This window comes from Rhinopithecus roxellana, chromosome 13, assembly GCF_007565055.1.
Source record: "Rhinopithecus roxellana isolate Shanxi Qingling chromosome 13, ASM756505v1, whole genome shotgun sequence".
Classification (NCBI taxonomy): domain Eukaryota; kingdom Metazoa; phylum Chordata; class Mammalia; order Primates; family Cercopithecidae; genus Rhinopithecus; species Rhinopithecus roxellana.
This window is the reverse complement of record NC_044561.1, coordinates 7,331,177-7,353,523: the sequence shown is the minus strand read 5'-3', so window position 1 is coordinate 7,353,523 and position 22,347 is coordinate 7,331,177. Positions and strand designations below refer to the sequence as shown.

At 41.1% G+C, this 22,347-nt stretch overlaps 1 protein-coding gene and 1 long non-coding RNA gene across 3 annotated transcripts in view; one reads left to right on the top strand and one right to left on the bottom strand.

The window, feature by feature from the left end:
• Positions 1-22,347, top strand: part of SMC1B (structural maintenance of chromosomes 1B) — a 66,488-nt gene that overhangs the window by 578 nt on the left and 43,563 nt on the right. For both annotated transcript variants that reach the window (XM_010367604.2, XM_010367542.2), the window contains exons 2-9: positions 4,254-4,442; positions 6,266-6,378; positions 6,467-6,670; positions 10,562-10,800; positions 14,099-14,357; positions 17,221-17,361; positions 18,942-19,024; positions 19,869-20,076. In XM_010367604.2, coding sequence (XP_010365906.2) covers positions 4,254-4,442; positions 6,266-6,378; positions 6,467-6,670; positions 10,562-10,800; positions 14,099-14,357; positions 17,221-17,361; positions 18,942-19,024; positions 19,869-20,076 — 1,436 coding nt within the window. The remainder of the gene's footprint in view (positions 1-4,253; positions 4,443-6,265; positions 6,379-6,466; positions 6,671-10,561; positions 10,801-14,098; positions 14,358-17,220; positions 17,362-18,941; positions 19,025-19,868; positions 20,077-22,347) is intronic.
• LOC115892913 overlaps positions 11,740-22,347 on the bottom strand; it is a 48,674-nt gene continuing 38,066 nt past the window's right edge. Inside the window, exons 2-3 of the long non-coding RNA XR_004052843.1 lie at positions 22,085-22,123; positions 11,740-12,579 (exon numbers count right to left, since the gene is read on the bottom strand). This is a non-coding gene — a long non-coding RNA (uncharacterized LOC115892913). The remainder of the gene's footprint in view (positions 12,580-22,084; positions 22,124-22,347) is intronic.

Below are 22,347 nucleotides of genomic sequence, written 5' to 3'. Positions count from 1 at the left end.
GGGTCCTGGCCCCTCCTCTCCGCCCCAGTCCCGCCCCGGGCCCTGTTCTCTGCCCGCACTCCTGCTTCTGGGACTGCTCTGGCCCTCGGCCCTGGTCACTCTCGTCCCTTTTCCCTTCTCCTCCGAAGCTGAAGTGAGAGGGAGCTGTCGAGGGGGTAATGGGTTCCGAGCAGCCAGAACCACCATTGGATCCAAGGGAGTTTCTACCCAGGAATGCAGTGATGATGATGACTCGGGTTACTGAGCTTTTGCTAAGTTCCTGGCAACACCGTCTTTGCTCAGCCATGGCACGTGGCTACTATCCCCATTTTATAGTTGGGGAAACTGAGGGCTGGAGAGGCCAGAGGACTTGCAGAGGTCTCTATTAATAACACAAAAATTAGCCGGGTGTGGTGGCGAGTGCCTGTAATCCCAGCTACTCTGGAGGCTGAGGCAGGAGAATCGGTTGAACCTGGGAGGTGGAAGTTGCATTGAGCTGAGATCACGCCATTGCACTCCAGCCTGGGCGACACAGTGTGACTCTGTCAAAAAAAAAAAAAAAATACATATATGTGTGTGTGTGTGTGTGTGTATGTGTATATATATGTGTGTATATATGTGTGTGTGTGTATATATATATGTGTGTGTGTATATATATGTGTGTGTGTGTATATATATATGTGTATATATATATATGCTAGGCGCGGTGGCTCACACCTGTAATTCCAGCACTTTGGGAGGCCGAGGCGGGTGGATCATGAGATCAGAAGTTCGAGACCAGCCTGACCAACATGGTGAAGCCCTGTCTCTACTAAAATTACAAAAATTAGCCGGGTGTGGTCGCATGTACCTATAATCCCAACTCCTGAGGAGGCTGAGGCAGGAGAATCCCTTGAACCTGGGAGGCAGAGGTTGCAGTGAGCCAAGATCGCGCCACTGCACTCCAGCCTGGGTAACAAGAGCGAGACTCGGACTCTAAAATAAAATAAATAAGATAAATATAAAATAATATTGGCCGGGCACAGTGGCTCATGCCTATAATCCCAGCACTTTGGGAGGCCGAGGCGGGCGGATCACCTGAGGTCAGGAGTTTGAGACCAGCCTGGCCAACATAGTGAAACCCCCGTCTCTACTAAAAATACAAAAATTAGCTGGGGGTGGTGGTACATGCCTGTAATACCAGCTACTTGGGAGACTGAGGCAGGAGAATTACTTGAACCCAGGAGGTGGCAGTTGCAGTGAGCCAAGACTGTGCCACTGCACTTCAGCCTGGGCAAACGAGCAAGACTCCGTCTCAAAACAAAAAAATAAGTCCTGGCACGGTGGCTCACACCTGTAATTCCAGCACTTTGGGAGGCTGAGGCAGGCAGGTCACTGGAGGTAGGGGTTCAAGACCAGCCTGGACAACATGGTGAAACCTCATCTCTACTAAAAATACAAAAATTAGCCTGGCGTGGTGGCGCACACCTGTAGTCCCAGCTACTTGGGGGACTGAGGCAGGAAAATCGCTTGAACCTGGGAGGCGGAGGTTGCAGTGAGCTGAGATCGTGCCACTGCAGTCCAGCCTGGGCGACGACAGAGCAAGACTCCATCTCGAAATAAATAAATAAGTAAATAATAAAATAAATAAAATGCACCGTTCAGTGGTTTTTAGTATATTCAAAAGTTGTGCAACCATCATCACCATCTACTTCCATTTTCATTACCCCCAAAGAAACCTTGTACTCATTAGTAATCACTCCCCGTTATCTCCTCTCCACCTAGCGCCTTGCATCTACTAGTCTACTTTCTATCTCTATGAAATTACCTATATGGGACATTTCGTATAAATACAATCAGACAATATATGGCCTTTTGTGTCTGACTTCTTTCACTTAGTAGAATGTTTTTCAGGTTCATCTATGTTACTTATTAGTACTTATGTCCTTCTTGTTTTCAAATAATATTCTACTGTATAGATCCACTACATTTTGTTTATCCGTTCATCAGTCGATAGATGTTTGGGTTGTTGCCACTTTGTGGTATGTTATGCTGCCTTGAGTCTCTTGACAGACTATAACCTTTATTACGCAGGGACAATATTAATGAAATTTAATGGAATAAATGGATTTGGATGAGAAGTATTTATTTTAGGCAGATTTAAATAATGACATTGATTTTAAAAGTTTCTGTTTAGTTCTGTTACTTATACTTGAATTACCTAATAATTCAATGGATGTTTACCTTGTCCCATTTTCACTGTCTTACAATAATAGCCCTCAATGTGCAGATTATCCATTAACCCAAAAAAGCCATTTCATATCTGTTGGTTGACTGAGACTCAGCTAAGTAAATTTGCAGCAATTTATTTCTAGTTCTTTTTAGAAAGACCCTAAACCTAGAACTAAGCCATATTTCCAGAGGCTGATAGTATTTCTTTGCTTTGTTCATGTTACTTTCCTACTTTTGGCATTGAAAATTATTTATTTTGTCTTGAGATGGAGTCTTGCTCTCTTGCCCAGGCTGGAGTACAGTGGTGTAATATCAGCTCACTGCAACGTCTGTCTTATGGGTTCAAACGATTCTCCTGCCTCAGCCTCCTGAGTAGCTGGGATTACAGGCGCATGCTAACGCAGCTGGCTAATTTTTTGTATTTTAGTAGAGATGAGGTTTCACCATGTTGGTCAGGCTAGTCTCAAATACCTGACCTCAGGTGATCTTCCTGCCTCGGCCTCCCAAAGTGCTGGGATTACAGGCGTGAGCTGCTGCACCCAGCCTGAAAGTTTAAACTGCTCTGTGGATATAGGGGAAGGGATGTGAAAAGGGGAAATAAATTAATAGAGATGGTGACAGCTGCATTGACGTTGCACCTTGAAATTGTCTTAGAGAAAATTATGGGCCAATGATTGGGTAACAGATTTAACATTGGGATTAGGAATGCCCACAACTACCCTTAGGTTCAGTAATTTGTTGGGAAAACTCACAGGATTCTACATATAGTTTGACTCAATACTATTATTTATTACAGTGAAAAAATACAAAGCAAACTCAGCAAAGGGACAGGGTATATGGGGTAAAGTCTTAGGAAACCAGGTGCAAGATTCTAAGTCCTTACCCATTGGTGTCACTCAGTGCTTCATTCCTCCAGCAGCTAGTCCACACGTGTGAAGTGTTGCCCACCAGGGAACCTCACTCAAGACTCAATGTGCAGCGTTTTTATCGGGAGATTGTCACATAGGCACGGTTTGCCTATCTTGTACCCAAGTTCCAGAATCTTCTTAGGCCAGATCTTCCTCAAAAGAAATTATAAAATAATATTCCAGAATCCTAGAAAGAAAGCACTTGTTCAGATTAAATCATATTGTTTGCACAGGTAGTTTAGGCACAGTGAACCATTCTTAATAGGGAATGTTAGAAACCCTCCCAACATCCAAATCCAAATCCCTGTAAGCCAGCCAACCTTGTAAGTAGGACTTTCAAAAGATAACAGTATCAATCCTGCTGTATAAGTTTTCTGTAGCACCATCTCATACCAATCATTAACAATTTTAATTTAGCCCTTGAAAAGATCCTGGATTTAGTTAGCTTCTCTTTGTTTGTTTGTTTGTTTATTTATTTATTTATTTATTTTGAGTTGGAGTCTCCTCATTGCCCAGGCTGGAGTGCAGTGGCGCAGTCTCAGCTCACTGCAACCACTGCCTCCTAGGTTCAAGTGATTCTCTTGCCTCAGCCTCCTGAGTAGCTGGGACTACAGGTCCGTGCCACCAAGCCCAGCTATTTTTTATATTTTTTGGTAGAGAGGAAGTTTCACCATGTTGGCCAGGCTAGTCTCGAACTCTTGACCTCAGGTGATATGCCCACCTTGGCCTCCCAAAGTGCTGGGATTACAGGTGTGAGCCACTGCGCCCAGCCTTAGCCTCTCTTTTTTTAGAGTATATGAGGATTTGTTGCTGCACCAATGCTTTAGGTGATAGATTCCATATTTATAAAATGAGGATAACTGAAACTCTGAAGTTAAATGATTTGCCATGGTGTGATACCTAATAATGGAAGAGAGCTGGGATTTAGATACATATATTTTAGTCCTTAAATTTAGACCTCTTAATAGTCTACAATGGATGCGTGGAAGAAGCAAATTTTCTACATCAGATATTTCAGTCATGCATTTTGAACATTGATTAAAAAGGACATGTCTATTGGCTATATTTCACTTCGATTGGTGACGGTTTGTTCAGCTCTGGGCAGGGCTTTTTATCATTAAGAATGTATAGTGTTTTTTCTCTTTTCTTCCCCAGGAAAATCTAATGTAATGGATGCACTTAGTTTTGTAATGGGAGAGAAAACAGCTAATTTAAGAGTGAAAAATATTCAAGAACTCATTCATGGAGCACATATTGGAAAACCTATTTCTTCTTCTGCAAGTGTAAAAATTGTATATGTGGAGGAAAGTGGTGAAGAGAAAACATTTACAAGGATTATCCGAGGTATTTTTTTATAAAATTTTTTTCATTTTATTTTTCACGTCAAGTAAGATTGCCCGTTTTTTCTTTTTTTGGAGGGTATGGTTTATTATTCTGGCATAATGAGCTAGAGTTCTTTTTTTCTCTTGCATAGCATATCTCAGAAGCAAGTAACAGAACCTGTTTGATTCGCCACATAATTCTCCAATTATGTTTGTGTTTCCTTAACAGACATAAGTTCAAATCCCCCTACTGTCAAATAACATTTTAAAATCTGGATATTTAGTTAAGATGAAGGAGGGAGTACCTTGAAGACAGAGAAATCTTTTTTTTTTTTTTTTTTTTTTTTTTTTGAGATGGAGTCTGGCTCTGTCGCCCAGGCTGGAGTGCGGTGGCCGGATCTCAGCTCACTGCAAGCTCCGCCTCCCAGGTTTATGCCATTCTCCTGCCTCAGCCTCCTGAGTAGCTGGGACTACAGGCGCCCGCCACCTCGCCCGGCTAGTTTTTTGTATTCTTTAGTAGAGACGGGGTTTCACCGTATTAGCCAGGGTGGTCTCAATCTCCTGACCTTGTGATCCGCCCGTCTCGGCCTCCCAAAGTGCTGGGGTTACAGGCTTGAGCCACCGCGCCCGGCCGAGAAATCTTAACATTTATTCTTGAGGTTCTTTATGTTTATCAGTTTTTCTTAGTGATGAACAAATTGTATGCACATTTTTGGCTTTTATAGACAGTTTTTTCTACCACCAAAAAGCAACTTGAGTGAAATGTTTGAATTTGTGTGTGTGTGTATATGTATTTACAGGAAAAGGGCGAGGATTGGGGAAAGAGGAAGAAATTTTTTTTAAAGGTGTGGATGGATAAGAGACCAGCAGTTGAATTATTTGAGCCTTTGATCAGTTGTTCACATGTGATGGGGGTAGAGGCAGAGTCATTCATGCCTTATGCTAGCTCAGTGAATCTGCATTTTTATATAAGATAATATAGGCTGGGCATGGTGGCTCACGCCTGTTATCGCAGCACTTTGTGAGGCCACAGCGGGAGGATTGCTTGAACTCAGGAGTTTGAGACCAGCCTGGGTAACGTCATGAGACCCTGTCTGTACAAAAATTAGCTGTGTGTAGTAGCGTGAGCCTGTAGTCCCAGTACTTAGGAGGCTAAGTTGGGAAGATCACTTGAGTTTGGGAGGTCTAGGATACAGTGAGCCAAGTTTGCGCCACTGCACTCCAACCTGGGCAACACAGCAAGACCCTGTCTCAGAAAAAAAAAGATAAAGATAGGGCAGAGGAGACAATCAGATATGCATTTATCTCAGATGAGCAGAGGGATGACTTTGAGTTCTGTCCTTTGTCCTGTACATGTGAAGATAAGCTGTCATTTTATATTGTTAGGTTGAAATTCAATAGAACTGTTTTAGGGTAAAGATCTTGGGGCCCACAAGGAATTTCCCTGCGGGTAAATTGTGAGGGAGGCATGCAGTTTTTGTTGTTGTTTAATCTTTATAGCTACCTTATTTAGGAACAAAATAGGAGGCAAGTTTGCATGACCTAGTTTCCAGCTCAACTTTTCCCTTTGGCTTAGTGAGTTGGGAGTTCTGAGATTTATTTTCCTTTTACATCCTGACTCAGATCAGAGACTTTCATGTGTTTTGTTCGCCACTGTAAAATAGACCTTGACATGTAATAGACACTTAATATTTGTTGACTCATTAAATGCATTTATTCCCGTGTATGTTATTATATAACTGGCCATTTCAATAAGAAAAGTAATTTTATTAAACTTTCAGTGGATTTTGAGATATATCTGGTATTTATATATTTTTTAACAGGCTTTTTATTCTTTTATTTTAGGGGGATGCTCAGAATTTCACTTTGATGACAGTCTTGTGAGTCGTTCTGTTTACATTGCAGAGTTAGAAAAGATAGGCATAATAGCCAAAGGACAAAATTGTTTAGTTTTTCAGGTAAGTAAGCTGCAGTAGTTTATTTGATTCAGAATTTTGAAAACACATCACTATATTTTATGTGTTGGCGCACTACTGTTTTTAAAAGGGAACCGTAGAGTCGATTTCGTTGAAGAAACCCAAAGAAAGGACACAGTTTTTTGAAGAGGTCAGCGCTTCAGGAGAGCTTGTAGGGGAATACGAAGAAAAGAGAAGAAAGCTACAAAAAGCCGACGAGGACGCACAGTTTAATTTTAATAAGAAAAAAAACGTAGCGGCAGAGCGCAGACATGCAAAATTAGAGAAGGAAGAGGTAAGATGTCATGAAGATGTAACCATTAAGTATTGGATACCAAATTTTCTGTATTAGAATCACTAGATATGGGCTTGGGGTTACCAAGAAGATTAATTTAGTAGTATAAGACAATTAAAGCCCAATATTCATTAAGATAAACTTTTTTATATATTTCCCACTATTTGAGTTTTTCTTTCTGAATAGGCAGGACAGCCTGAACTAGAAAAATGTCTGATTTTCCCAACTGAAAACAAGCTTGAGGGGTTTATGTCTTATGTAGCAAAGGCTCTCAGATGTTTGGATATTAAACCCCTTATGCTCTTAAAAATTATTGAGGACCCCAAGGAGTTTTTGTTCATATGTGTTATATCTATTAATATTTATTGTATTTGAAATTAACACTGGACATTTAAAAACTGTTTTAATGATCCCTGTAAAAATAGCAATAAACTCATTACATGTTAACATAAATAGCATTTTTATGAAAGATGACTATATTTTCCGAAACAGTAGACATTGTTCTACCACTTTTATAATTTCCTTAATGTCTAACTTAATAAAAGACAGCTGGATTCTCATAAACACTTCTGTGTTAAATCTTACTTATGTTAAGGCCTAGCAATTTTATCCACACTGTCAGTGCAAGTGTCAACACATTGAAACAGACAAATAAAGTCTTAGTATTATTATGAAAATAATTTTGCTTTCAAGGACTCCCTGAAAGTGTCTTGGGAAGCTCCCAGGCAGCCATGAGCACATTACATGCAAATGTATCTCTGTACATTTCTTGGGCTGCTTCACAATGCCTAATAGAGTACCTTGTCTTCGGTTGTAGTTAAAGTGGTAGTTTTTGAAACTCAAATCAGATCCTAACTTTCCATGCATAAAACCTTCCAGTGCAGTGCTTCTCACCGCACTGATAATCTTGTCTCTTATAAAGCGTACTGGTCTTGTCCCTGTTTACCTCTTGAGCCTTAACTTCCTGTGCTTTGCTGCCACTTTGACCTTTGTTATGTGTTGAACACAACAAACTTCTTTCTATTCTGGGACTTTTGCTATTTCCTCTGCCTAGATAGCTGTATGCCTGATTTTGCATACCTGGTAGTCTCTCATTCATGTTTTTATTAAAAAGCCATTTTCTCAGATAGGCATTTACTATTCATTCCTCCAATCTAAATTAGCACCCTCTCCCTTGTACTAGCACATTGCCCTATTTTGTTTCTTTGTAGCATTTATTGCTGTATAAAATTATGTTGTTTATTATTTGTTTGTCTGTCAACAAAGAGTCAAACTCTGTAAAATATTTGAAGAGACTTATTCTGAGCCAAATATGAGTGACCATGGCCTGTGACACAGCTCTAAGGAGATCCTGAGAACATGTGTCCAAAGTGGTCAGGCCACAGCTAGGTCTTATACATTTTAGGGGCTATAAGACATCAGTCAATGCTTGTAAGATGTACATTGGTTCATTCTGGAAAGGAGGGGGAGTGGGGTTTCCAGGTGGATTCAAAGATTTTCTTATTGGCAGTTGGTTGAAAGAGTCTTATATAAAGACCTGGAATCAGCAGAAAGGAAATGTCTGGGTTAAGATAAGGGATTGTAGAGACCAATGTTCTTGTTATGCAGATGAAGCCTCCAGGTAGCAGGCTTCAGAGAGAATAGATTGTAAATGTTTCTTATCAGACTTAAAAAGGTATGGGACTCTTAGTTGATTGTCTCCTGGTTCAGGAAAAGAGGCTTGGAAAAGGAAAAGGGGATTCTCTACAGAATGTAGATTTTTCCCCACAAGAGACAACTTTGCAGGGCTATTTCAAGATACGGCAAAGAAACGTATTTGCAGTTAAAATATTTTAATTTCTTTCCTTATCTGTCATGTGATACTATGCCAGCATCAGGTTGGAAAGTAAGCTATATTATATAGGGTTGAATAAAACCCTTCTGGCCGAGCGTGGTGGCTCACACCTGTAATCCCCACACTTTGGGAGAGGGAGGCGGGCGGATCACTTGAAGTCAGGAGTTTCAGACCAGCCTGGCCAACATGGAGAAACCTCGTCTCTACTGAAAATAGAAAAATTAGCCGGGCGTGGTGGCACATGCCTGTAATCCCAGCTACTCAGGAGGCTGAGGCAGGAGAATCACTTGAACCGAAAAGGCAAAGGTTGCAGTGAGCCGAGATGGCACCACTGCGCTACTTTAGTCTGGGTGACAGAGTAAGACTCTGTCTCAAAAAAAAAAAAAAAAAAAAAAAAAAAAAACTCTCTGATGACACTTTGTAGAGCAGATTCCCCAGGCTCCTTAGATAGAAATTTGGGCAAGAGAAGAAAAAAGGTCAGAGTTTGGTCCTCGTGTTTATTCTCTGACTTTTCTTCCTCTCTTCTCCCCATTAGAATAACCGGAATATAAACTGCATGAGAGCAGGGTTGGGCTGGGTATGGTGGCTCACATCTTTAATCCCAGTACTTTGGGAGGCCAAGGTGGGAGCATCCCTTGAGCCCAGGAGTTCGAGACTAGCCTGGGCAACATAGTGAGACCTCATCTCTACAAAAATAAGAATTAAAACATTTGCCAGGTGTGGTGGTAAGGGAGGAGACCACCCACTCAGGAGGCTGACGCAGAAGGATCTCTTGGGCCCAGGAAGTCGAGGCTACAGTGAGCTGTGATCGTGCCATTGCATTCCAGCCTGGGTGAGAGAACAAAACTCTGTCTCAAACAAACAAACAAGATCAGGGATAGTCTGTCTTATTTTCTGCTGTATTGCCAGTGCATAGACCAGCACCTGGCACATAGTACTCGATACATATTTGAAGAAGTAAATGAAAAGTGGATGTTTCTTATTAGTGATGTTTCTCTGTGTCTTCATATTTTCGAATGTGTGTATACCTGTCCTTGGTTTTGTTAGTGGAAAGGAGTGGCTGCAGTGGAAGTCAGACTGTAGTAATCACAATATACTGAATTGCAGAATTTAAACATTTTAAGGACAGTTAGAACAAAACAACTTCCTAATTGTCTTTTTACAACATCCTAGCGGATAGCCTGTTACTTGAAATACTTCCAGTATTGATTAGGAGCTCCTCTTGAGGTAATCTGTTCCTTTATTTCTTTAATAGCACAGATGTTAAGGAAATTATTATTTTTCACATATAATTTAGCATTGTAAGAGTCCTGTTTTATCAGTGGAAAAACTACTTCCTGTAGTAGGAATTTTTCTTGGAGTCACTGAATTTAAAGTTGCTAGCACTTTATTAGTCATATCACACTCTTCTTTCAGTTTACAAAGGAGGAAGCTGGTGCCAGAAATACTGATTGAGTTGTCAAGCTCACAGGTCCAGACAAAAGGGACCCAGGTGAATGCACGCCACTTCATTGTTCTTTTTTTTTTTTTTTTGAGATGGAGTCTCGCTCTGTCGCCCAGGCTGGAGTGCAGTGGCCGGATCTCGGCTCACTGCAAGCTCTGCCTCCCGGGTTTACGCCATTCTCCTGCGTCAGCCTCCCGAGTAGCTGGGACTACAGGCGCCGCCACCTCACCCGGCTAGATTTTTTTTGTATTTTTTAGTGGAGACGGGGTTTCACCGTGTTAGCCAGGATGGTCTCGATCTCCTGACCTTGTGATCCGCCCGTCTCGGCCTCCCTAAGTGCTGGGATTACAGGCTTGAGCCACCGTGCCCGGCCCATTGTTCTTATCATCATACCACTGAGCACAAGAATACAACATCATTTACTGGTTTATTGGGTTATTTAAAAAGTATATTCAGAAACCCTTGCCAAATTATGCTACTTTTGGCAAGGATATTATGTCCTAATGACAAATAAAAATTCATTAGTTAATTTGTTGGTACAATAGTTGAGTTTATGAAAGGCCAACTTAAATATACTCCCTTTTAACTGCTGTTGAATTATACTCTTTTATAGGCAGAACGTTACCAGAGTCTCCTTGAAGAACTGAAAATGAACAAGATACAACTGCAGCTTTTTCAACTATACCATAATGAGAAAAAGATTGATTTCTTGAACACCAAGTTAGAGCATGTGAAAAGGGATTTGAGTGTCACAAGAGAGTCTTTGTCTCATCATGAAAACATAGTTAAAGCCAGGAAAAAGGAACATGGAATTCTAACTAGACAACTACAACAAACAGAAAAAGAATTAAAGTGAGTTTTTAAAAGTCAATATTAACAGTTGGGTTATATGTAGATTGATAGAGGAAATAATATAAGTGACACTTTGAAAATTGATTTTTAAAAATAAGCCTTTTACTTTGGAATACTTTTAGATATACGGAAAAATTATAAAGATAGTATAGGCCAGGTGCGGTGGTCCACGCCTGTAATCCCAGCACTTTGGGGGGGCCGAGGCGGGTGGATCACAAGGTCAGGAGATCGAGACCATCCTGGCTAACATGGTGAAACCTCATCTCTACTAAAAATACAAAAAATTAGCTGGGCATGGTGGCAGGCGCCTGTAGTCCTAGCTACTTGGGAGGCTGAGGCAGGAGAATGGCATGAACCCAGGAGGTGGAGCTTGCAGTAAGCTGAGATCGCACTACAGCACTCCAGTCTGGGTGACAGAGTGAGACTCCATCTCAAGGAAAAGAAAAAATAGTATAGAATGGTCCTGAAGTGGCCAGGCGTGGTGGCTCAAGCCTGTAATCCCAGCACTTTGGGAGGCCGAGACGGGCGGATCACGAGGTCAGGAGATCGAGACCATCCTGGCTAACACGGTGAAAACCCGTCTCTACTAAAAATACAAAACTAGCCGGGCCGAGGTGGCGGGCGCCTGTAGTACCAGCTACTCGGGGAGGCTGAGGCAGGAGAATTGCGTAACCCGGGAGGCCGGAAGCTTGCGTGAGTGGGATCTGGCCACGTGCACACTCCAGTCCGGGCGACAGAGCGAGACTCCGCCTCAAAAAAAAAAGATAAAAAAAAAAAAAAGAATGGTCCTGAAGTGGCGTTGTTTGGGGGTAATACCCGAGGTTCATTGCCTCACACGAAGGAAATCAAGGATGCAGACACACAAGGAGTGAGGTTAAGAGTGGAGGTTTAATAGGTGAAAGAAAGAGAAAAGCTTTCTTTCATACAGAGAGAGGGGCTCCAATCAGGTCTTCTGGTCCACAGCGAAGTACAGGAGGTTTTGTAGATGAGCTTGAGGAGGTGGTGTCTGATTTAGGGCATGAAGGATTGCTCACACCAGGTATGCCATTTGCAGAGCACGTGAAGAACTGGTTAGGACTAGGTGTGCCATTTGCATAGCACACAAAGAAGCTGGCCACCCACCCTAATTTTTTATTATGCAGATTCTGTACCTGGCTGATACCATGTTGCCAACTTTTCTACTGTACACATGGTGACAAAGAAAAGGGAAGATGGAGCCTTCATGTTGAACTTAGCTGGCTTCTGGGTAGCCCTTTCCTGTTGGCTCAGCTTCTGGCATTCACTCGTACAAGCTTCCAGCTTGCTTATATATGTTTGTAGCTTGACTTTTCAGGCTCCTCTTTGTTATAAAAGAAATGATTTGGGGGCTGCTTTTTGTTAAAAGGGAAGCTCTGCTGAGAACTCTCTTAACCTTCACTATCTGCCTAAATAATTTATTTTTTGCTCCTGTATCAGTCCCATATTCCCAACACTCAGTTTCTGCTGTTATTAACATCTTACATTATTATGATACATTGTCAATTAATAAACTAATATTGATACATTAACTAAAGTCCATACTTTATACATATTTTCTCAGTTTTTGCCTAATGTCCTTTTAATGATCCAAAATACCATATTACATTTAGTTATATGTCTCCTTAGGCACCTTTTAGCTGTGACAGTTCTTGTTTTTGATGAGCTTGACAATTTTGAGGAATATTGGTCAGTTTTTTTGTAGAACATCTTTCAACTGGAATTTGTCTGATGGTTTTCTCATAATTAGACTGAAGATACAGACTGTGGGGAGGAAGACCACAGAAGTAAAATGTCATTCGCGTTAGATTCTATTAGAGTGTCAGTGTATTATGTATGTCACATGACATTTATCATATAGTATATCATATGTCATATCAACATGGTATCACTGTTGATGTTGACCTTGATCACCTGACTGAAGTAGTGTTTGTCATGTTTCTCCACTATAAGTTTTTCTCCCTTTTCATACTGTAATCTTTGAGAGGAAGTCACTATGCATAGCCCACACTTAAGGAGTAGGGAGAGTTATGTTTTACCTTGAGGGCAAAGTATCTACATGATTTATTTGGAATTCTGCACAGATTTGTCTCTACTTACTTATTTTAAAATTAAATTAATTGTTATTTACATCAGTATAGATTTATGGATATTTTACACTTGGAGTTATAATCCAATATTACATTGTTGATTTTGTTGCTTAGATTGTTCCTGCTCTGGCCACTAAGAACTCTTTGAGTTGGCTCCTGTGTCCCTTTGAAATATTCTCATTATTGTAATTTTTTTTGGAGCTCTTCCTTACTTTCTAGAAGATGAGTATCTTCTAGTGTCATCTTGTGTAAGGCAGTCCAAGCATCAGCTTGCCCCAGCTTATGTGAGCCTGCCCCAGGCTCTCCAAGGAACCCTGGTTCCTTTTATTGGAGAATAGTATTGGGAACCAACATCTAGGTGGTAGGTGTGTTCCTTGTTACTGGAGTGTCCTTGCTTCTAGGCTTTCTCAGCTGTTGGAACTAGGAAATACGTGTGTATACTATTTATACACATAGCTATAAATATTTTCATATGTGACCATCTATATTAAGCTAAACATGAGTTCATATTGATATCTCCCAATTCTAAGTCCATTACCACATTAATCATTCTAGCCTTCTCTTGCTTATCTGTAACCTCCCACTTCAACAATGGGAAATCTGGCTTCTACCATCTGCCATCCATTTGCTTAATTGTGCGGTTCCAGTAATCATGTGTAATAGTGTCAGAATTGTTAAACTGTACCCCTTGGAAAGCATCTTTGTAACTATATGTTACCAAGTACTTATGTACAATTCTTTTGTTTTTAGTCTTACAGACTCCACTTATTTCTAGAATTTGGTCAGCATGTTTTCCTTCTACCACTTCAGGAAGGTTGTTTCTACATTTGTAATAAAGTTAGATTCTTTTATTACATTCTACATTCCATCTAGGATCCCTTAGCCTCCTGAGTGATTATTTTTTAATTTGCTTACATTAAGGTTCATTCTTGGTGCTATAAAGTAATATAGGTTTTGGCAAATTCATAGTGTCAAGTGTCTACCACTACAGTACCACTCTCAAAAGTGATCCTGTGCTTTATTCAACCCTCCCACTGACCTTGCTCAACCTTTGGCAACCACTGATCTGCTTACAGTCTCTGAAAGTCGATTTTAGGATTTCTTTTTTAAAGTGGTTTGATCAAAACAACTTCTTCCCTTTATATATTAAAGAAATGAAATTTTCTTTAAAGCAAATGTTTTTCCCTTTTCAGGTCACTTGAAACCCTTTTAAATCAGAAGAGGCCTCAGTACATTAAAGCCAAAGAAAACACTTCTCACCACCTTAAGAAATTAGATGTGGCTAAGAAATCAATAAAGGACAGCGAAAAACAATGTTCTAAACAGGAAGATGATATAAAAGCCCTGGAGACAGAGCTGGCTGATTTAGATGGTGCATGGAGAAGTTTTGAAAAACAGATTGAGGAAGAAATTTTACGTAAAGGGCGAGACATTGAACTGGAAGCCAGTCAGGTAAAAAAGGTCAACTTAGGGGAAATCTTATGTTTCTATTATTTCAGCTTCTTTGAATTAGAAAAAAATTTAAAAGATGACCTCTCTGATATTTTAAGAGATTATCCTCAGTGTAAATTGTGGGGATTTAAATTTTTCAGCCTGTATACAGAATCTAAATTTATTTATTTTTAATTTTAATTTTGTAGAGATAGGGTCTCGCTCTGTCACTCAGGCTGGAGTGCAGTGGCATGATCATGATGCAGGATTTTTTTTGTTTGTTTTTGAGACGGAGTTTCACTCTTGTTGCCCACGTTGGAGTGCAATGGTGTGGTCTTGGCTCACTGCAACCTCCGCCTTCTGGGTTCAAGTGATTCTCCTGCGTCAGCCTCCTGAGTAGCTGGGATTACAGGCATGCGCCACCATGCCTGCCTAATTTTGTATTTTTAGTAGAGACAGGGTTTCTCCATGTTGGTCAGGCTGGTCTCAAACTCCCGACCTCAGGTGATCCACCCGCCTCAGCCTCCCAAAGTGCGGGGATTACAGGCATGAGCCACCATGCCTGGCCGATGCAGGATTTTTCTCAGTCACTTTGTCAGCCAGAGACCCTCGGTTGGTGACACCCTTGCCCAGGCCTTGCTTCTAGGCCTTGCTTGGTCCCACATTCACTGCAGGAGACACCCCGTCCACTCAGCTTGCCAGGCTGCACCTAGCCTACACTCTGGTGCGAATCCCACAGCTGCCACGACCGTTCACTCAGCCCCTAGCAGAAGAGGGTGTGTGAGCAAGCAAGTTTAGTTTCCAGCCACCTGTTCCAAGTACCAGCAAGGAAGCAGGCTCCATGCGGTGCTTGGAGCTGGACCAGGCATGTCGCAAGCCACTTCCACAGTGGGCTCTGGCGTCCAGATGAGGGGAACACAGTGGCACCCAGGCAAGGGTGCTCATGACCCCAAAGCACCAGAGGAGTTGTTACAGTGTACTAATTAGCTCTTTAGTCCTGTCTGCAGCCTGAAGGATGGTTGCGTGTTAACAGCTCTGTCAGCCTCTTGGCCCACTCTGGCCCTCAGCTCCAGGGCTGAGTCAGCCCCGCCACTGCTTCCTGTCATGTGGGGCAGCTGCCCTCTGCCAGCAGAGGGCAGAAGGCCACAGTGTTTCAGCCTTCTCTGTACCCACGTTCAGTGGGTCCTGAGTACTTGTCCTGTGTCTAAGAAGAATGAGGCTACACTGGCGATCGAAGAGTGAGGAAGGCAAAGAAGAATTTTATTGAGTAATGAAACAGCTCTCAGCAGAGAGGGGATGCAAGAGGTCGTCCACTACCTGAAGTCAGGTGGTTTCTCCCCCAGTGTAGCTGGGTCTGGGGCTTTTATAGACTCACAATGGGGGAATGTGTGCTGATTGGTTTGTGAGTATGCAGAAAAAGGCTAAAATAAAGGCACCACTCTAAAGTGGGTACAACAGTGTGAAAAGCCAATTAGGGAAGGGTAGGTGTATGTAAAATAGGTGACAGGTAGCGATCAGTCAGAGGTAAGCACACCAAACAGGAAGAGAGGTTCTCAATCTTGTCTGGGGATTTACCCAGGACTTGTAGCTAGGCTTTAAACTGTCTTTGTCTTGAAGGTTGAGTTTCACTGGGGGCCCACCCCTGTCTGACTAGGATTTGTCTGCCTCCTGCTGCTATCAATCATAGTTCACGACAGTGTCACTCCTGGGCTTAGTCTATTCTCCTGTCTACAGGCGCATGCTACCACACCTGGCTAATTTTTAAAGTTTTTGTAGAGATGAGGTCACACTGTGTTGCCCAGGCTGGTCTTGAACTCCTGGGCTCAAGTGATCCTCTTGCCTCAGCTTCCCAAAGGGCTGGGATTACAGGCATGATCCACTGTGCCTAGCCTAAAAGGCTGTTTAAAATAAAGCAATGAAAACCTCTATACTAAGGTCTCCGTCCAAAAATCTTAAAAGAGAAAGGAGAATCCAGAGAAAATGATGTATTTTTTCTACTTACATAGTCATAATTATTTTTGTATATAATTGTGATATAAGATTATCAGGATGGGCGCGGTGGCTCACGCCTGTAATCCCAGCGCTTTGGGAGGCCGAGGCGGGCGGATCACGAGGTCAGGAGATCGAGACCACGGTGAAACCTGTCTCTACTAAAAATACAAAAACTTAGCCAGGTGCGGTGGCGGGCGCCTGTAGTCCCAGCTACTCAGGAGGCTGAGGCAGGAGAATGGCGTGAACCCGGGAGGTGGAGCTTGCAGTGAGCCGAGATCGCGCACTGCACTCCAGCCTGGGTGACAGAGCGAGACTCCGTCTCAAAAAAAAAAAAAAAAAAAAAGATTATCATAAAATTGATAAAAGATAAATGATAAAAATGTGGTTGTCAATTATGTGTTTTTGCCATCTACTGATTATAATTAAATCTTGTATAATAAGTTAGAGATTAATTCATCACTGAACATTTTAAAGCACCTTAAGTAATTAGTTTCCTTCTTGTCAATTAAGTGATCATGTCTCCTCAAAGCCACATGTATCTTTTAGGTGTTTATGAGAGGAAAAAATAATTATCTTATGAATAATAAGATAAACACTTGAGTCCAGGAGGCCAAGGCTGCAGTGAGCTATGATTGTGCCACTGTACTCCAGCCTGGGCAACAGAGCAAAATAAAAATAAATAACAGTTTCAAATATAAATAAATAATAAATAGTTTTTTAAAAGGAAGCTTTCATGCTCACATTATTTTCCCTGGGCAGGTGGTCGATTATGATTTAATTTATATAAAGCTTTTGGGAAGATTAATTATCTTCTAGTATGGGATTTCATACAAAGAATTTGCTGTCATGATTATTAAGGTGACTTAGCAATTTTTCAATACTGTTTATGCAGCTGGATCGTTATAAAGAACTTAAGGAACAAGTAAGAAAGAAAGTAGCTACGATGACTCAACAACTGGAAAAACTGCAATGGGAACAGAAGACAGACGAAGAAAGACTGGCATTTGAAAAGAGGAGGCATGGAGAAGTTCAGGTATCTTGGGTTGTACAGTAATGATTTAGAATTAATCTTAATGAAATTTTATTTCCTTATTGTACCTGTCTCCAGAATGAATCTCCTTAACCTTACACTGTACTGCCTCATTTCATTTATTTCGTGATTTGGCAGATGAAGATACAAATATAAAAGGCATAATCTATGATAGTTCTGTGAGTAGAAGAGGGTATTTTGTGCAAGGAGAAAAACAAAGGTGGTAACATAGCAGGAATTACTTTTAAAACATTTGTATAATTGATATGTTATAAAATTATATGCTGATTTATGAAAATACACATTGCACATTTTTGACTTTGTGCAGGCTAATTTCTTCTTGGAATAATCTATTTATCTTTACGTGTTAAAATCTAGAGTTACCAACACTGCAAAGCCTTCCCTGTCCCTCCTTTTCTTTATATCCCAGCTCCTAGAAAAGCCAAAAATAATTTCTTCCTCATATAACTACCTATTAATATTATTATTATTTGATATGGAGTTTCGGTCTTGTTGCCCAGACTAGAGTGCAATGACGCCATCTCAGCTCACTACAACCTCCACCTCCCAGGTTCAAGCGATTCTCCTGTCTCAGCCTCCTGAGTAGCTGGGATTACAGGCATGCACCACCATGCCCGGCTAATTTTGTATTTTTAGTAAAGACGGGGTTTCTCCATGTTGGTCAAACTGGTCTTGAACTCCTGACCTCAGGTGATCTGCCTGCTTCAGCCTTGCACAGTGCTGGGATTACAGGCCTGAGCCACCGTGCTGGGCCAATTTTTTATCTATATCTAAGGGCTTTTGTCAGATTGCATAAAAAAACAATTAATTGGTACCTCTCTACTAGACTGGAAGCTTATTAAAGGCAGGATTCTAATTGTGTCCATTGTAAACCTTGCACTTAGTAGATGTCAACAAGTGTCGGTTGAATTGCTGTTGTCTTTTGGATACAAAAAAACAGTAAGAAGAACATACGTAGTTGCAGACAGGTGGAGAAGACTTGTAGTAGTTTCCAGTTGGATTTAATGATAAAGTGAATAGAACAAAACTTTTGTGAAATCCTCACCCACAAGCCTATTAGTTGCCCTATAGGTTCCTATATTATTATAACACAATACCACTCTACTGTATAATTACTCATTTAATTGTCTGTTTCTCCTACTAGGCATTAGTTCTTTGAGCGCAGGGACTCTTTCCTGCTTGTTTCTGTACCTCTAGTTCCTATCACGTGGTAGCCAGTGAATATATTTAGGTTGTTGCAAAAGTAGTTGCAGTACTTTTGCACCAACCTAATATATTTGTTGAGTGAATTAGTTAGGGATAAGAGCTATATAGATATTTGAAAATAATCTCCTTGAAGTTTTAAGTTACAGAGAGAAATCGCTAGAGATCAAATATCTAGCAAATGGTAAGAGTCAGGAGTTGAACTCTGATCTGTAATTTGCTTTGATATGTTTTCATATAATTATATTTGACATCTTTCGAATTTATAACAGCTTATAATATTATAGTAAGTTCTAGGCATGTAATTTTGTTGGTTTAGAATTGCTGTAATTGATTTTAGATTTCATTTCCTCTTTTAGGGAAATCTAAAACAAATAAAAGAACAAATAGAAGATCATAAAAAACGAATAGAGAAGTTAGAGGAGTATACAAAGACATGCATGTAGGTAGAGTAAAAAAAAATTTCTTGCAGCTGTTTTCTTTTCTTTTTTTTTGAGAGAGGTTCTCACTCCCATCGCCCAGGCTGGAGTGCAGTGGCACAATCATGGCTCACTGTAGCCTCAACTTCCGGGGCTCACGTAACTCTCCTACCTCAGCCTGTAGCTGAGACTACAGGCGCATGCCATCACACCCAGCTAATTTTTTGTATTTCTGGTAAAGATGGAGTTTCACCATGTTGGCCAGGCTGGTCTTGAACTCCTGGACTCAAGCAATCTACCCTCTTTGGACTCCCAAAGTGCTGGGTTACAAGTGTGAGCCACTGCACCCTTTGCAGCTTTCTTATTTATGTATTTCTTTCTTTTTTTTGAGACAGAGTCTCACTCTCGCCCAGACTGGAGTGCAGTGGCGTGATCATGGCTTACTGCAACCTACACCCACCCCCAGGCTCAAGTGATCCATCTGCCTCAGCCCCCTGAATAGCTGGTACTACAGGTGTGTTCCACCACACCTGGCTAATTTTTTTGTATTTTGTAGAGACAGGGTTTTGCCATGTTGCCAGGCTGGTCTCAAATTCCTGGACTCAAGCCATCCACCCACTCAGCCTCTCAAAGTACTGAGATTACAGGAGTGAGCCACCTGGCCCAGCCACATTTTTCAAATCAACGAAGAATGAGCAAAATCTTTTTTGCCCATGTTTGGTGTCAGGTTTATTGCATTTTTTACCCTTTAAAAATTGATAGAGCACTGCTCTATTCCCCTGCAATGCCAGACAAGAGTATGTTGTACCTGGTAATTCCTAAATTTTGGTTTATCATTTTGCTATATAATTTGTTGTTATTTTGTAGGGATTGCTTGAAAGAGAAAAAACAGCAAGAGGAAACCCTAGTGGATGAAATTGAAAAAACAAAATCAAGAATGTCTGAAGTTAATGAAGAATTGAATCTTATTAGAAGTGAATTGCAGAACGCTGGGCTTGATACCCATGAGGGAAAACGCCAGCAAAAGAGAGCAGAGGTTCTGGAACATCTTAAAAGACTGTACCCAGATTCTGTGGTAATGAGAATGAATAGTTAATTTAAACAAAAAAACTAAGCTTTGCTGTTTGCTTACAACAGTATCTTCTCATTTGGGATTAGAAATATTACCATTATTACAAAGCAATATTATTTTAGACATTTTTAAATTTTGGGTTTGACTCTTTATATTTAAAATGTAACAGTAAATGATTAGGGTAAAACTTCCGGTAGTAGCTGTAGGTACGTAATTATTGGGGAGAAGCATGACATGAACGTAGTACTCAGAAAGTTCAAATTGTGGCCAGTATCCCCAAAAGGACTTGGATGCTGTGAAGTAACCTGAGCCCCCCAGACACATAGCCTTGAACCTCATGTTTTTCATGATTTTATTTGTTTTTGAAATATTTTTTCAGCAGACATGATTGGCATATTTTTATTCTCTGAGTATGACTGTGCATCCGGTATTGCTAGTGTATTTCATTAGCCAAAATACAATATCACTTGTTGCTTGGGATGTCAGCATCACGAGATTATTTCCTTTTGTATCAAGGTGGCATCTGACCCTCTTGTCACTAACATCAGTGTATACTGTGCAGTCCTTATTTTATGATGTGGCCTATTTTCAGCATTTGAAACTGGTAACCACCGCTCTCTTTTGAAACATCTGCTGACCAGGGCAGTGGCTCACATCTGTAATCCCAGTACTCTGAGAGGCTGAGGCAGGTGGATCAGCTAAGGTCAGGAGTTGGAACCAGCCTGGCCAACATGGTGAAACCCTGTCTCTACTAAAAATGCAAAAAGTAGCTGCACTTTGTGGCAGGCGCCTGTAATCCCAGCTACTCTGGAGGGTGAGGCAGGAGAACCGCTTGAACACAGGAGGCAGAGGTTGCAGTGAGCTGAGATCACACCACTGCACTCCAGCCTGGGTGACAGAGTGAGACTGTCTCCCAAAAAAAGGAAACATCTACCATTGGCCTCCATATCCACACTTCCATGGTTTTCCTCCTATCTCTGGCCACCCATCTTCATCTCCTGTATAGTGTCTGTTTTGACTTTCTGACTCTTAAATGTTGGTTTTGACTTCCAGATAATGATGCAGGAGTAAGTCTAGGTCACAAAATCTGGATCCCCCAATTCCTATCCAAATGACAAAAGCTAGTAAAACACACACACACACACACACACACACACACACACACAACTAGTTAAAAAAAAATCTACCTGATGCCATAAACTTTAGAAAATGGTGATAATCTAGCATTTAAAAAAAATATTGAAGTATAGCATTGCTTTTTCTCAACTCCACAGAAGCTGAACTGATGAACTAACTCCTGAGAATTCTCACCTTGTATTCCTTGATCTAGCAAGAAGCAAACTCACATGTATTTGTTTCCTTTTCCTCTTCTACCTGGAGAGGGTTAGATTTAAAAACTGGTGAACTGGGCGCCTGTCATCCCAGCACTCTGGGAGGCCGAAGTGGATGGATCACTTGAGGTCAGGGGTTTGAAACCAGCCTGGCCAACATGGTGAAACACTGTCTCTACTAAAAATACAAAAAATTTAGCGGAGCGTGGTGGTGCCCACCTGTAATCCCAGCTACTTGGGAGGCTGAGGCAGGAGAATTGCTTGAACCCGGGAGGCAGAGGTTGCAGTGAGCGGAGATTGCACCATTGTGCTCCAGCCTGGGTGACAGAGTGAGACTCTGTTTCAAAAAAACAAAAAACAAAACAAAACAAAAAAACAACAAAAAAACACTGGTGAACTGGGGAACGTGAAGCTCATGTGCTCTCTAATGAGAGTGAAGACCCTGGGTCTCACTAGGGCTTTCCGATTGGGAGGCCATTTTGAAGCCCTGTTTTCTAGATGGGATGTGTCCTCCTCCCTCAAGGTAGAAGAACTTGGTATGGGATATTAATGAAAAACTCCAATGAGAGACAATTCAGGTACTTAAATGAAGTGTGTTCTTAAAAAGTCTTAGGTGAGTTCTCACTTGCCCCTACAATCCAATCCCTTACAAGAAAGCACACAGAATAGGAAATACTTACTCTATCAACTGTTGCTCAGAGGAGGTAATTGTCTCAGTTCTGTGAGAAAAGGAATTAAGAAAATTATCCACCATAGCAAATCAAAGATCTGAACAGAGCTACTCACATTAAACATAAGCAAAGTGAAAAGAATCACTGTGGCAGCTATAGGTACATATAATAACAAAGAGGAAGAAACTATTTAAAAACATTTAGAAGTCAAAGAGCCCAGTCTAGAAGGTCACAGAACAAAATCCCCTGTAAATGTTTTGCACTATGGGCAA